This window comes from Ochlerotatus camptorhynchus, unplaced genomic scaffold (assembly GCF_037179485.1).
Source record: "Ochlerotatus camptorhynchus isolate MF236.1 unplaced genomic scaffold, CSIRO-AGI_Acam_v1.1 ptg000485l, whole genome shotgun sequence".
In the NCBI taxonomy this organism is placed as follows: domain Eukaryota; kingdom Metazoa; phylum Arthropoda; class Insecta; order Diptera; family Culicidae; genus Ochlerotatus; species Ochlerotatus camptorhynchus.
The window spans coordinates 132,154-146,383 of NW_027040970.1; the positions used below are offsets into that span (position 1 = coordinate 132,154).

Below are 14,230 nucleotides of genomic sequence, written 5' to 3' on the forward strand. Positions count from 1 at the left end.
AAATCCACGAACCCCTCACTTTATCTGTCAAATTTTCACAGCGAATCAAAACAAACATAGTTTAGTACTAGAATTTTGACTAGAATGAGGTACGCGAATAGATGTACTAGGAACCAGCTAGTCAAGTAGTGAGCCAATTTAAAATCGTTAGTTTCTACCGGTTGCTACTTCCGCTTTGAGAACTTATTCACTTTTTAAATTTTTTAGTTACATGAAACTTCGGCCAGTAAATTTATTTTGTTTGAACGTTTATTTTCATTAAATGTAGAGGGGTTCATGATAAACAATATGGTACTAAAAATATCATGTTTTAACATAATTTGAAAACAACTATCATATAAACATAGACATTTTCATGAAAAACCTTGAAAATTCAGCGAATGGTTCAAAATGTCGATTTTGTTCCACAAAACTCAACCGATTTAAAATCAGGTCCTGAGAGTACTCCCAAAATGCACTGGCTCTTTAAAGTATATTTGGGAATTTCTATGGGAAAAGTGAACTTTTTTTTCCTCATCATTCAAGCATATAGCTGTAATGAAGTACGGAAAAGTTTGCTATGTGCACTAATGCCAAACTGCTCAGCTGCAACTTTGCTCAAGTCCACTGTTTAATTGCACTGCTCATTAAAGTATAACAGTTTCAGTTGGCTTCGATATTAATTGATAACAGATTACCTTGAAGTCTAATCAAAAAGTGGTTTTGAGCAAAGTTGTAGTAGATAAAATTTCACATGTGTGCAAATAAGGACAGCTCGAAGCGAAAAACTTTTTCGAAGAAGCGTTCGTACAAAAAATGTTTTGTTTCGAGCTGCGCAATGTGGCCCAAGGACTGTATCAAAATTAAGTTGTAAACAAAATGTTCCTCCAAATCCGTAAAAACATATTTGTAGATTAACAAAACTGTGTCCAGAGGTTGAAAATGTTGACGTTTTTAACTACATTCGCTTTGTTGTCGTGCGCGACAGTCTGTTTGTATTCGTACTCTCATGCTCTACCTAACACAACACAAATGGTAGAACAACATTCGAGCCAATATAAAATTATCAAATTACTATCATATGACATGTGCGATTTCGTTATAATTCATCAATTTGGTGTAAATTAAACCATTTCTGATCAGAAATGTTATTACTAGGATATCGTTACTTGCTATTTTCATAATTCACAACAAGCACAACATCAGCAGCTCTTATTATGAGAAAAACTAAAATACATACATTCGTGACGGTCTTCGGCGACAGTGTCGTATGACAGAGCCTGTCATATGACCTTTTAGCTTGGTACTGTGATTTGATAGCTTGTTTTACACGTGTCAGAAGCAAAGGCAGTCGATTGTCACAGAAAATCTTTCGACAACGGTGACAGCTTACAAGACAGGTCATGTCCTTCATTAAAACTTAAAAAAAAAACAGAAAAACAAACCAACACATACTCATAAGGGACTGGTCTCATGTGAGATTTAGTTCCTCTTATGAGGTTTCCAGTTTTTTAGCGCATCGTTACAGGATATGTTTGACTATTTCAAGGTTTTAGAACTATTAATATCCTTTAGAAGATGCTTTTTACAATTGCCATTCAGCATCAACAATCGACGTTCAATAAGTTGTAGCTGCGAACAAATTGAATTGGGTTGCTCTCAGCGATAAGCTAAATATCTAATTTTTCCAATATTTAACAAAAAATGACGTGCAGAATTGATGCCAAACTAGTCTAAAACAATAGAAAATTGTGGTTTTTTCTTCACAGCCTTTTCCATGGATGCCAAAGCTACAGTCCTTAGCAAGCTTTTCCGTAAATCTTTATGGCGAAGTGTTAGGACGTTGAGAACAATAATTTGTTTCTTCAAATGTCTAGTATAAGAATTTAATTCCTTTGTTTTTTGTCTCTCTTTATTAGTTTTTATTTGTCTTGTTCCCCCGTCTCGATGAGTCTCATCGTCGCCCACTGGTTACCCATCATAGCCGGTCGAACTCCAGACGAAACTAGAACCGCACTACCATTCATACTGGCGACAACGCTCTGATGAGACAACGAAACCTAACCCTCAAGCTCCTCTCCTGATCCTATCCTTCGACAATGTACCTCTCTAACCTCGAGTAAGTCGCGAGTATTCGGCCCAACTCCTACTAGACATAGCATTAAGTGAATTTTGTTACAAACAAAGAACAATGAACTATCGGCTCCGTAAAGCTAACGTGATTGAGCCTTCCAAAAATTAACAAACTAGCTAAAAAAAAAGAGAACAATAATTTAATTGTTTCCATACTAATTCCCATATCAACTTTGAAGGACCAATCCAGTATTAAATCGGACCTGACATAGAATCGATTGTGGATGGTGGAGCAAAATCAAAATTTTGAACCACTTTAATAGACACTCTGCTTAAGATCCAACTTAACCCTTACTTCCATTTAATTAAATAAATTCACAAGAAAGAATTACGAAGGCATAGAAGCCTCGACAATTTCAAATAATCTTGATAGAAAATAACAGAGTTACATCATTAATACTGATGGGAAGCATTGAGATGTTTCCATTGTTCTGAAACGAAGTTTTGTTAGAAGTCAACATCAATTAGATTGACTTTGAAATAAAGTTGTGATAATATATTTCATGATTGCAATTGCAATAAAAAAAAGTTTAAAGTGTATGAATCCTAATCGTTCTGAACTGATAATCATATTTCAAAATATTTTGCTATAAATAGTGAAAAACTGGATAAAACTGAACGAATTCTAAAGTAAAGTAAAGTAAAGAAAAACACTTGCTACGTCTACCACGACAAACTCTCGCTGCAACACAGCTCGATCGGAGTGGTAGAAGGATAAATGTCATATTTTTTACCTGTTTTGTTGAAATATTCATGGTTGAGGACATAGTTTGATCGGAATCGAGAAAAGACATAAAAAAATCCCATTAATACACATGTATCAACTTCGGCTTTACTTCGTGAAGCAGCTTGCCAACAATTTCTTCGATTCCTTCTACTGGCTCGAGCAAGCTGTGTTGCCGAGGCTGTTTGTCATGAATAAAAGGAAGAAGATTATATCATTACGGACTCCGCAAGCTTCCTACTGGCTTTGGAGGCTGGAACTTCCCGGCACCCTTGGGTGCAGGAAGTAGAGAGAATCGTGCAAAGCAAAATCATCCGTTTCTGCTGGATCCCTGGACACGCCGGCATCAGCGGAAACTCTGAAGCTGACCGACTAGCCAATGAGGCTAGAAGACAACCAGCCATCGACGTACCGATTCCAAGCGAGGATGCGATAAAAGCGGTGAAACATGCGATACGTGGTCAGTGGAATAGGCAGTGGTTTAGCACAACAGAATCGAAGCTGAGGGAGGTGGAATTCGACACGCACAGATGGACAGAACGAGGAAGTTCAGCCGACCAGCGTATGCTTACACGTCTGAGAATCGGCCATACGCGACTAACCCACACGTTTCTTCTGAAGAAGGAAGCCCCACCGGTGTGTGAATGTTGTGGCACGGTGTTGGATGTAAAGCACATCATTCTTGAGTGCAGGAAATACGACGAAGAGAGAAGGAAAAATGACATCAGCACCAGTCTACGTGAAGCTCTGGACAACACGGAAGAAAGAACAACACGAATGCTTAATTTCCTACATGAAACGGATTTGTACAAAAAACTCTAGAATAAAAAATTACAAGAACTTTAGAATAACAAATTGCACAGGTGAAAGAAATATTAAGCAACACGAAGTAGAAGACTAGAATAACAAATTAAAAGAACTATAGAATAACAAATTACACAGGTAAAGATGGTAGAAAGATGAAGAAATTCGTGAAGAAAAGCGAAGTAGGAGAGTAGTATGAAGTGAAGCGAAGGAGAAAAGTAATTGTTTGGAAGCAAAGAAGAAAAGAAGATAGAAGCAACTGAATTGTAGCACTTACACTAACAAAAACACTTGCACACCATACACAATACACCAAACATCAAATCGAACGGACATGAATGCATCGCGGAGATGTAAAATGTCCTTAATAAACAAACAAACAAACAAACATTATTGTCTTCCATTTCTGACAAAGCGTTATCGTTCGGCTCGTTGATCGCTATCATTTTGTCATTTGCAGATATTTTTGATTCCTTGATTCTAATATAAATTGGAAGATTCCAAACTTTAACTGTTGGACTGAATGTGTCTAAAGAATCCAGTTCAAACTAGAATGTTGGCATCACTGCCCGCATCATCTCCTGGGCAATCAATGTAGCCGATAATAATATTGATTTGGAATGCTCGTGATGAATATTGACTATGGTCAGAATGTGGCCACTTTAATGAGGGCTCGTGAAACATGGTCGGGTGTTACCAAAGAGCACTCGAAATGGCAGTTATAAGCATGTTTTTTTTTTTTTTTTAATTTAAATGATATTTGAGTTATCGCATGTATTGGCTCAAGTCAGAATCGGACCACTTACTCGGGGGCACCTGTAACATGGTCGGGTGAGATCAATTGTGGTGTTATACGATGGGTTTTGGCTCAAGGCCGGATCTTGTCTTCCCCGAAGGCATCCGTAACATATCCTGGTGTTGCGAATGTGATTTTGTCACCTATATGGCAAACATTGAACTTGTATTCGAATTCTCATGTGATTTGAGATGTCTTACGATGGTTTTAGCCCATTTAAGAAACTGGCTACTCCCCTGGGGGCACCGGTGCATATCCAGTTGTGGCCAATGTCGTCTTGTGCATTCGACATGGCTACCATTTAATTATTATTTTCATTCTCATGTGACTTAAAGTATCTCAGAATACAGTGGGATTCTGGAGATGCCAAAGAGTAATTATGTAGAATACTAATATAAGAGTGATTCTGAAGAATCCCAAAAGCGGGATCGGTGAATCCCCAATAATGATTCCGGTGAATTTCGACCAACTTGTTGAGCCACTTTGCTGAAGACAAGAAATGATTCTGAGTTAATACTAGAGCTCAGCCTCTTTGTGAGTCGATTCTCAATTAAACTGTTCATTACTGAAATGCAAAAAGCTGTGGTTGTAGATTTGAACAGTGAACGGAATTAATTTGTGATACCTTTGGAAAAGTTGTACATAATTATATCAACTAAAATTTTACAAACTTCTCAAATCTTCACATATTTTCGAGATATGGGTTATTCCGCGCCAAAAAAATACAAAAGTGTAATTGACCTCATCCAATTTGGACCAAATTTGGAGCAGATGTTTATTTTGGTCTAAGTAAATCATTGTGTGCATTTGTGCATTTTTATTGAACATTTCAGCTGATTTCATGGTACTTGTTTACCTTTCTACAGCAGCTTTTCCGATAATATATGGTACAATTACACTTCAAAATGGTGCAAAGCGGTGCATACTAAGGAGCATTTTCAAATGCTTAATGTACAGTTTTCTCTATTTTAGGGAGCATACTTTAAATATTTACTGAGCATTTTAAGATTTTCAACGTATTTTGATCAATCATTTAAGGAGCAACCCGATCTATTTAATGGAGTTTTTTTTTTACTTATTGAGGATGATTTCATCTGTTTTATTGAGCAAAAGTAGGGCTGCCGAACAGGGTTACTTCTACTCAATCGCTATAAAAAAATGTTTTCCAGAATTATGAAATCATGAGATGGTATAATGATAATTAGTATTTGTAAGTACAAGAAGAGATCGGAAAGTACGTGTTTGACACATCACATCTGTCAATTTTGCTTTTAGTGCCTCACAATCAGCGATTTGACGGCTCGTGAGCGCTCACTCTGAGTGAACGCTCACGAATCATAAGATCGCAGATTGTGACGCCCTGAAAACGAAATTAACAGGTTTTATGAATCAAACACATACTTTTCACCCCCTTCTTGTTACTTACAAGTACAACATATCATTATATCATCCAAGGTTACTGAAATTCGAATCTTTTCTCTCATATTCGTTCATCGTGTGCGACGGTACTCGAAGCATCGGTATTTCAGCAAAACTCTAGAATGATGTGGATGCCCACATAAAAGCAAATCGTAAAGAATGCTCGATGAGAGAGGAGTGTGAGTGCCGATGCACCACTCAAATCTTCGTGCAGCGTGCTCTTCTTCGCTTCATCGTTCACAACGCGAGCGGTGGAGAGCGTGCTTCGTATGCTTTAGTCTTCATGACGATGCGAACGGTTTTTCGCATCATCGCGATGCTCATGCTTTGATCCTCACGAAGATGCGTTTAGTTTATTCTTCAACGCGAACGGGAATAGTTTATTCAACACGATGAGTCGTGAAGGCCGTGAATCGTTGTGGAAAAAAATTAGTGACGCGGTGGAAGAAGTGGCGGGAGCGGATAAAAAAGTAAAATACAAGTGTCTGGTGGAAATCGATAGCGATAAACGGTGTCCGTATGAACAAGCAACGCTTATTCCCTCAAATTTCAAACGACATTTCCTCACAATCCACCCGGATGTGGCTCGTCGATTGGGGCTTTCGCAAAGTGAACGTAGTGCTAGTGCAAGTGGGGATGGGCAACCGAGTCCCGCTAAGCGAGCAAAAAGTGCCAAAGTTTTGGTGGACACCGAAAGGAAGAGAGTTCTTCTTGGAACACTAATGTTGATTGCTGAGAACAATTTGCCTTTTTGTTATCCGGAATGGAAGGCAATTAAATTGTTAAATGAACCAACATGGGATGCAGTGAAATTAAAAATTACACGGAATACTCTGCCGCCTCTCGTTAGTCGGGCAGCGGATATAATGAGAAATGAACTTATCGGGTTACTCCGTAATAAGCTCATTTGCTTGAAAATGGACTTTGCAACGCGTCACGGCAAATCGGTTTTCGCGATAAACGTGACTGTATCAGACGATGAAGGAGACGTTCACATTTACCATCTTGGTAAGTAAATCATTATTAATGTATACAACTGAAAAAGAAAACGATTCCAAAATGGTTATTGTGAAAGAAAACACATTATCCCACCGTTAATCCGCGCCTAGTTAATCCAACGCCTCGATAATCCAACTACACGAAGGAATTGAAAAAGTACCGTGCAATTCTCGTAAAAATGTAGTGCATGCCACATGAAAAGCATCCAACAAATAATTAAAATTATTTATCATTGTTGATTGCAATTCAATTGAGTGACGGCTTATTTTTTATGTTGATTAACTAACGCGCACCTCCAAATCACGTACAGATGTTTTTTTATAGCACTCTCTTAAATCTTTTGCCATAATTCTAATTGTTCTCAAATTATTGTAATTTTGAAAACTTATAATTTGACTATATTTTCGACCCATCTCTTTCAATGAAAAACTATAATTGAAGCAAGCTACCAGACAACACTCTATACTGAAAAGTTCCACACAGATTCGCAAATCGTTTCGGATCGATGTTTTTTTGAATTACTTGTTATTTTACACAGGTGTTTGTTGTTGTCCAACATGCCATTTTACATATTTGGTACCCTAATTTTGTTCACGACTAACACTTGAAAAGAGCTTATGTAAAAATGATACGCATCAAAAGAAAAATATACATCTCGTGAACGATTTGTTTGATCGAGATGGTGTGTTCGAAGAAGTTGTGCCTTTCAAGAAAAAATATACACTATAAAAAAATACGGCTAGCTAGTTTCGAATACCACGGTGGAATAGAAAATAACCATAAGAAGTGTTTGACAGCCTTTTCGGGTCACCGTTAGTGCTGTAGCTACACAATAGGAACGAGCAAAGCGGACAGACCCCCTCCAGAATTGTCCAGGACCGACCACCTCAGATTTTTTAAAGTTTTTTTTGCTCGTATTGCGTTTTGTAGCATAACTAGCTTTGACAATAAACTTTATTTTTCAATATAGTGTAACAACCCCGCCCGAGCTACTTAAAAAAAAGACTTATCTGCTTTTGTAAACAATGCGTACGATCGTCGATTTGACGTAACTGAGAGCGCGTCCACGCATACTAACACCACGATCAGATAGGGGAAACCTTCCCCAACTTAATACTGGTGTTAGTGTGCATGGGTGAGTCCCCAGTTGCGTCAAATCGAGTATCCGAGATTTATAATACCATTCGCAAATTATGGCATTCATCTCATAAATAAAAATGTATTAAATAAAATGGCGTTCTTAGGTATTTATTTAGTTCACATTATATAATTACATTAATACTTAATATGTCTATTTAAACAAATTAAAAACCTTTGCATCATGATATGAACATTTTGAAAACAATTTTGTTTTAATGTTATTTTCAGATATAGGAATAAATGAGTGAAATTTTTGCGTTCCTTGAATTGTTCTTGCTTCACAATTGCTTCAAGGTTAAATTTACTTTGATACATTTTCGAAAAATTCAATAGCAGTTTTTATCGACGTATTATTTCAGATTGCAAAAAAACTCGCGTCATTTTGTGTAAAAAAGCAAAAGGAATCGAGCGACGCAAGCTTTTTGGAATCTGAAATAATGCGTTGAAAAAAAACTGCTATTGAATTTTTTGAAAATGTATCAAAGTAAATTATACCTTAGCTTTATATTCTTCTGATTTTACAAAACCAAATGATAAACTCGTCAACTCTTCCTCCTTTCGATTATTTTCCCAGTTATATAATTCTTTGACATTTTTTATTGGATGTTCACGTTCTCTGGTTAAACTGGCTCGTGTAGCCATGCGCTTTATCGTACCTCCAATATCATCATGGTATTTTGCCATGGGACGTCGCAAAGAAATGCCATTCAACTTATATTTCATACTTAGACTTGAACTTGCAGAGACTAGAAAAATTCTTACGGTTTTGTACTGTGAAGCATAAAATTAATCTTCTTCATTATTTTGCTCTGATCTGTACGTAAAAAACTATTCATTTTGGAAATAAACAGGTTAACAACAACTGCAGCATTTGTCAACTCTTCTGAGATAATTATGAAACTAAAATGAAGCACTTGCCAGTTTCCTTTAAAGTATATAACGCATAGAAGGATAGCAGCTTGCAGTAGCGTCGCCCTAACCTCAATCTACCTGTTCAGCAACTCCCAAAACGTAAACAAACAAAACAATATTGGTTCCAATGGATACAAATCAGTGAAACTAGAAGACGCCATGCCTTTTGAAACTGAATTGAATGTAAACATGACCCTAAATAACGTTCTCAAAGTTGTTGAACAGGTAATAAGTGAGGTTACGCGACGCCACTGGTAGCTTGTTGTACATTCCAATGATGAGATTGTGCTTCATTCTGCAGTACAAAGGAGTAATTTTCAGAAAAATCACAAATGACTAAAAATTCACCGACTTGCAAATTTTTTTTTTCGTTGTTTTAAAGAATTTAGATTGTTCTGTTTTAATGAAATCGTGCGGTATCAATTTAAGTAATTTTTCACAAAAATATGAAACAAAGCCTTCAGGCTCTTTTACAATAGTTTGTATATCACATCTATTAGTGGTTACCCCCTGTTCAAACGACAGTTGATCAATCATATTTTCTTCCAATTGTTGTGACTTTGTTGTTACTTTCTAATTGTTGTAAATTTGAGTAATTTTAATTTTGTTTAATAATTTTGATTTTTTTTTGTAAAAAATCAAATAATTTTTATAGTGTATATTTTTCTTAAAAGGCACAATACTTGTCCACAACTTCACCAAGGCACCATCTCGATCAAACAAACCGTTCGCGAGATATATGTTTTTCAATTTATGCGTATCATTTTTGCATAAGCCCTTTTCGAGTGTTAGTCGTGTACAAAACTAGTGTACCAAATATGTAAAATGGCATGTTGGGCAATAACAAACAACTGTGCAAAGTTTGAACATAATCATAGAAGGTCGATCAAAAAATTAAAAAAAAATCCTAATTAGAAATGGAACTGCTGTACTTTGGCTTGGAGTGTAGCTTCAACTTTCTTCACAAAAAAGGATGAATGATCTATAAATCTATAAAAAAAAAACTAAATCAAAATGCATTCAGTAATTAAGAGCTGATTTCTAATGATTTGCGGACTAGTGGTCATCACATTCAGTAGTAGTTCCTTAATCTTTGAGTAATAAACATAAAATTCCAAAAAACTTTTTCCAGTAGAGATTTAACAAGACATCATATTTATTCCCTTCTTTGAATTAAGCGGCACATGAAATGACGGAGCGTCAGACAAAAGAAAATCTTAAAAACATTATTGAGCAGGAGATGGCATCATTTGGCATCGACTACAAACAAGTTCTCGCGATTACTTCAGACAATGGCCAAAATATGTTAGCCACGGTCCTAGAGTTGAAGAAATGTTTTGGGCCAGCTGTTACGGGTTCGCTGGCGGTAATGCTTGAAAAGGAAAACGCATTCCTCGGTACTTTGGCAGCAGACGACGAACTAGATAGCGACACAGTGGAGACGGAGAAGGATGAAGACGAACAGGAACATTGTGACGATGTACCCGAATGTGACCTAAAAACCGAGGAAGAAACCGATGATTTCACAGAGGCTCAAGAGGCTGGAGATACTAATGATAATGTTTATGATGAAGATGACGATGATTGCCTTTTTGATGATCTCCTGGATATCCTGGAATCGGTAAGGTGTGGTGCGCACACCGCACAATTGGCGGTGTGGGATGTGCTTCGGCAGTACAAAACAAGAATGGCAAATATAAATAAGAAGTGCCTACGAATGCACCACCGAAAACACCGTGAGCTATTCAAATTCCACAAGATTGCTCTGCCTCCAAAAGTATGTGAAACACGGTGGAACGTATGGTACATTCTACTGAAATATTTGAAGGAGCTGGAGAAATCGCCAATGCTAGGAATACTGAAAAACAGCGACCCCGAAATTGGTAAGCATTCATATTTTTCTTACTTCAATTTATATCTTGCAAAAAGAGTCATGTCCAACCTATTCCTTTTTGGTGCAAAAATGCGCCAAACTTAAATTATATATACATATCTATTTTATATTTCAAGCATAGGTTATCTTTATAAAGGATATTTTCAGCTAGATGCTGTACAACAGTGGGGACAAATTAGCTCGATTTTCTGTTCGTTTTGCGCGAAGAATGAACGGCAAAAACAGGAACTTAATCGGGTATTTGATCGTTATGAATTAAGGGTGTAACCGCGAACAAATTGAAACTCATTTAATTATTAAAAACATGGAGGAAAAATTTTAACCCAAAAATTAAGAAATAAATAATCCCGCCCAATAGGAAAATAGTCCATTTTTTGATAATTTGGGTACCTTCAGTTAATCAGCCTCACAAAAAAAGTTATTAATTTTAATAGTCACGTAAAATAACACTCGTGTAATTTTCAGACGTAGTTGTAACTTGCAAGACAAACTTTACTTGCAAATTTCAAATTTTTATGGGAAGATTTACAGGACGTAATTTTCTGTTATTTGTCGCGTTCCTTTTTTGTGCATACACACTAAGATTTTTTTACAGGAGTCAGTATTTTTTTACTGGGTTTTTGAATTACTGATAAAGTCGGTAAAAATTCAAATGACCGTTATCCGTATGGAATCAATGAAATCGACCAATTTTATTTTCTATCATTAAATGGGGTTAACAGAACTAAGTATGTACAAGTTCAGAACAAATTTTTTTATTAATAAATTTTCCACAGATTTTTAAACTTTTACCGAACAGTTCCGCAATTCAAAAACTCGGTAAAACCGTATTGACTCGATTAGTGTGTAGGATTCAGCGTAATTTTACATGAAAATTTATTTCTGTGCTGTTTACTATAATTATAATTATAAACATTAAAAGTTAGTACACTACAAAAATCTACATTTAAATGCTTTCAATTAAAAATCCAGGGTTGTAGCCCAGAGGGATCCAGGAACTTTAGAACAAAATTTGACCCTTCTTACCGTGTTTCCTGGATCTTGTTCCGGCCATATATCCGGAACCGGTTGATGATTCGGTGTCTGAAATATTCAATACCGCAAACATCTTCGCAATATTGTTTTCTTTTAGCGCAAATCGTGTGCGATAATCGAAAGCTGAGAATGTGTCTTAGTATACACAATCACTTTCAGCCAGTTCCCGTGCGCGTATACAGCCAAACGTAGGAAAGAATAGGGTGCGTATAGCGCATTTTCAGCAAAACTTCGCATGTTTTGATAGATATTTTAAATCAAAAATTGCGAAGAAACCATAAAACCATAAACCAAATTTAGAAAACTTCAAGGGAAATCTTTTGTAGAAGAAATATACTGAAAATAATAATAAATTTTATAAAAAAAACTGAAATGTACGAAAATTTAACAGTTTTATTGTTACTTTTACCAAACTTTTTTGATTTAATACATCATAACTAACTTCAATTAGGTTACTTTCAAAGAGGCTTAGATAGATAAGACTCCAATCTTTCATTTGGTATGTTCCATTAGGGTATAATAGATATAAGCCATCAAAATTGGACCTGTAAAATAACATAAAATGGTAAATAACTTACTTAGCAGTGATTTCCAAGCCTATGTTCAATGGGCATTTTTTCATATCTTATAGTGCCCGATCTATCATTAAAATATGCACGCTTACTAAACAATAATTCTGTTTATATACAGCCATTCCAAAGCAAAACGATATGCAATCAATGTATTTTAATTCATTCGGTGCCATTTTTGCATTCGTATATTGCGTGGCAAGTACAATGATACACTATGCTAAAGAAAGTCGAGACATGCTCCAACCCGAAAAATCTAGACCGGACCAGGATTCGAACCTAGTCGGCTCCAGCATATATATACAGTTGCCAATCCACCGCTAACTTATCCGTGGGAATTTATTATTATATAATTTTTTTGGCAATAATAAAAAAAAAAACCTGTTAAAGAAATTTTTGCTAAAAATATAAGTTTTAATCAGCGTCGTTGCGTTGTTTGATGCTTGATGTGTACATTATTTTTTTAGATTTCTCTCGACAGTGGACCTTCATCCACAAGTTTTGTGACGCCTTTGAAGCCGTTTTTATCCTGACAATGAAGTGTCAAAAAGATCACGTCCCGTTATCCCAATTTTGTGCTGACTGGCTCATGTGCCAAGCACAGTTGAATGTTATCGGTACTGGGGGTAACACGCTTGCAAAGAAATTGCTCTCGGCAATGGAGAAGCGCATGAAGACCTTACGAAACAGCTTGCCTTTTAAGGCTAGTTTATACATGGACCCGCGATTCAACTTCCTGGGATCAAACAGGCTCAGCGCCGAGGAGAAAATAGAAATTCAGGTTTGTTTGGATGGCTCCATTAGTTCATTACACATGTATTATTATTATTATTATTATTATTTTCTTAGAGGTACATTTTGGCCCTGAACGCCCGGTTGGATGATCTAGCAGGGCTCCAAATTCAAGATTGCGGCGCTACTAAAGATCCATCATCGTCTGCGTCTGATGACTTCGTCGAGAAGTATTTGTGCAGTTTTTTTCAAGAAGACCCCCCCAACTCGTCATCTGGAACTACATCAAGCGATTCATTTCTGTCGGAAATCCTCAAACTGGAATCGCGCCCAAAAGTACCTATAACATCATCGTCAGAAACAATTCCGTTGTCTAGCGGCGGTGTGAAAGTTCGCGAACAGTTTGACATAATTCGTTATTGGAAGCAGCGAAAAATCATGAATCCACGGATGTATCGTATCGCCATTGCACTACTATCCATACCTTCTACCCAGGTTACGGTAGAGAGGCTGTTTAGCCAGCTAAAACTGGTTATTACTGACACCAGAACACGCCTCAACTGCAAATCCATTAAAAACATAATGTTCCTGAAGTCTAACGAATCCCTGTGGCCTAAGGTTATAGATGTTCTGGAACCAGAGGTGAAATAGTTAAGGGTGGATTGATATCAAAGATTGTTTTTTATGGTTGCTTTTTCTCTTTCGTTAATTTGATATTCTTATAAATAAAAAAAAATAAAACTAAGCAAATAGCAGTATTTGAAAGTTATTGCACTACACATACAAAGAAATTTTTATCCTCAGCATATATCCCTGACTTCTTTAAATGCAGCATTAAACCCTCCACTTCAACGTCGTTTTTGTAAGCGTTTTCAAAATGAAACGATGCCTTTCAGAAGCAACAACTTATCGCATGTTGAAGACAGAAGAAAGACAAAAAAAAAACCATAATTCTTGAGCGATTTTTCAATCCGATGTAAGTGCTTTTAAAAACAAATCTTCAATCGTCGATTTCACGAAATTCTCAGCAATCCTACGCAAATTAACAAGATGACATTGAAGTGGAAACATTCCCTTTCTGTGTAACTAGTTTA

At 36.5% G+C, this 14,230-nt stretch overlaps 2 protein-coding genes across 6 annotated transcripts in view; one reads left to right on the forward strand and one right to left on the reverse strand.

The window, feature by feature from the left end:
* LOC135712495 (netrin-B-like) overlaps positions 1-14,230 on the reverse strand; it is a 212,362-nt gene that overhangs the window by 61,781 nt on the left and 136,351 nt on the right. The window lies entirely within an intron of this gene.
* Positions 10,096-14,230, forward strand: part of LOC135712497 (uncharacterized) — an 81,901-nt gene continuing 77,766 nt past the window's right edge. The window contains exons 1-3 of the mRNA XM_065235447.1: positions 10,096-10,789; positions 12,872-13,185; positions 13,254-13,778. Of these exons, the coding sequence (XP_065091519.1) occupies positions 10,096-10,789; positions 12,872-13,185; positions 13,254-13,778 (1,533 nt within the window). The remainder of the gene's footprint in view (positions 10,790-12,871; positions 13,186-13,253; positions 13,779-14,230) is intronic.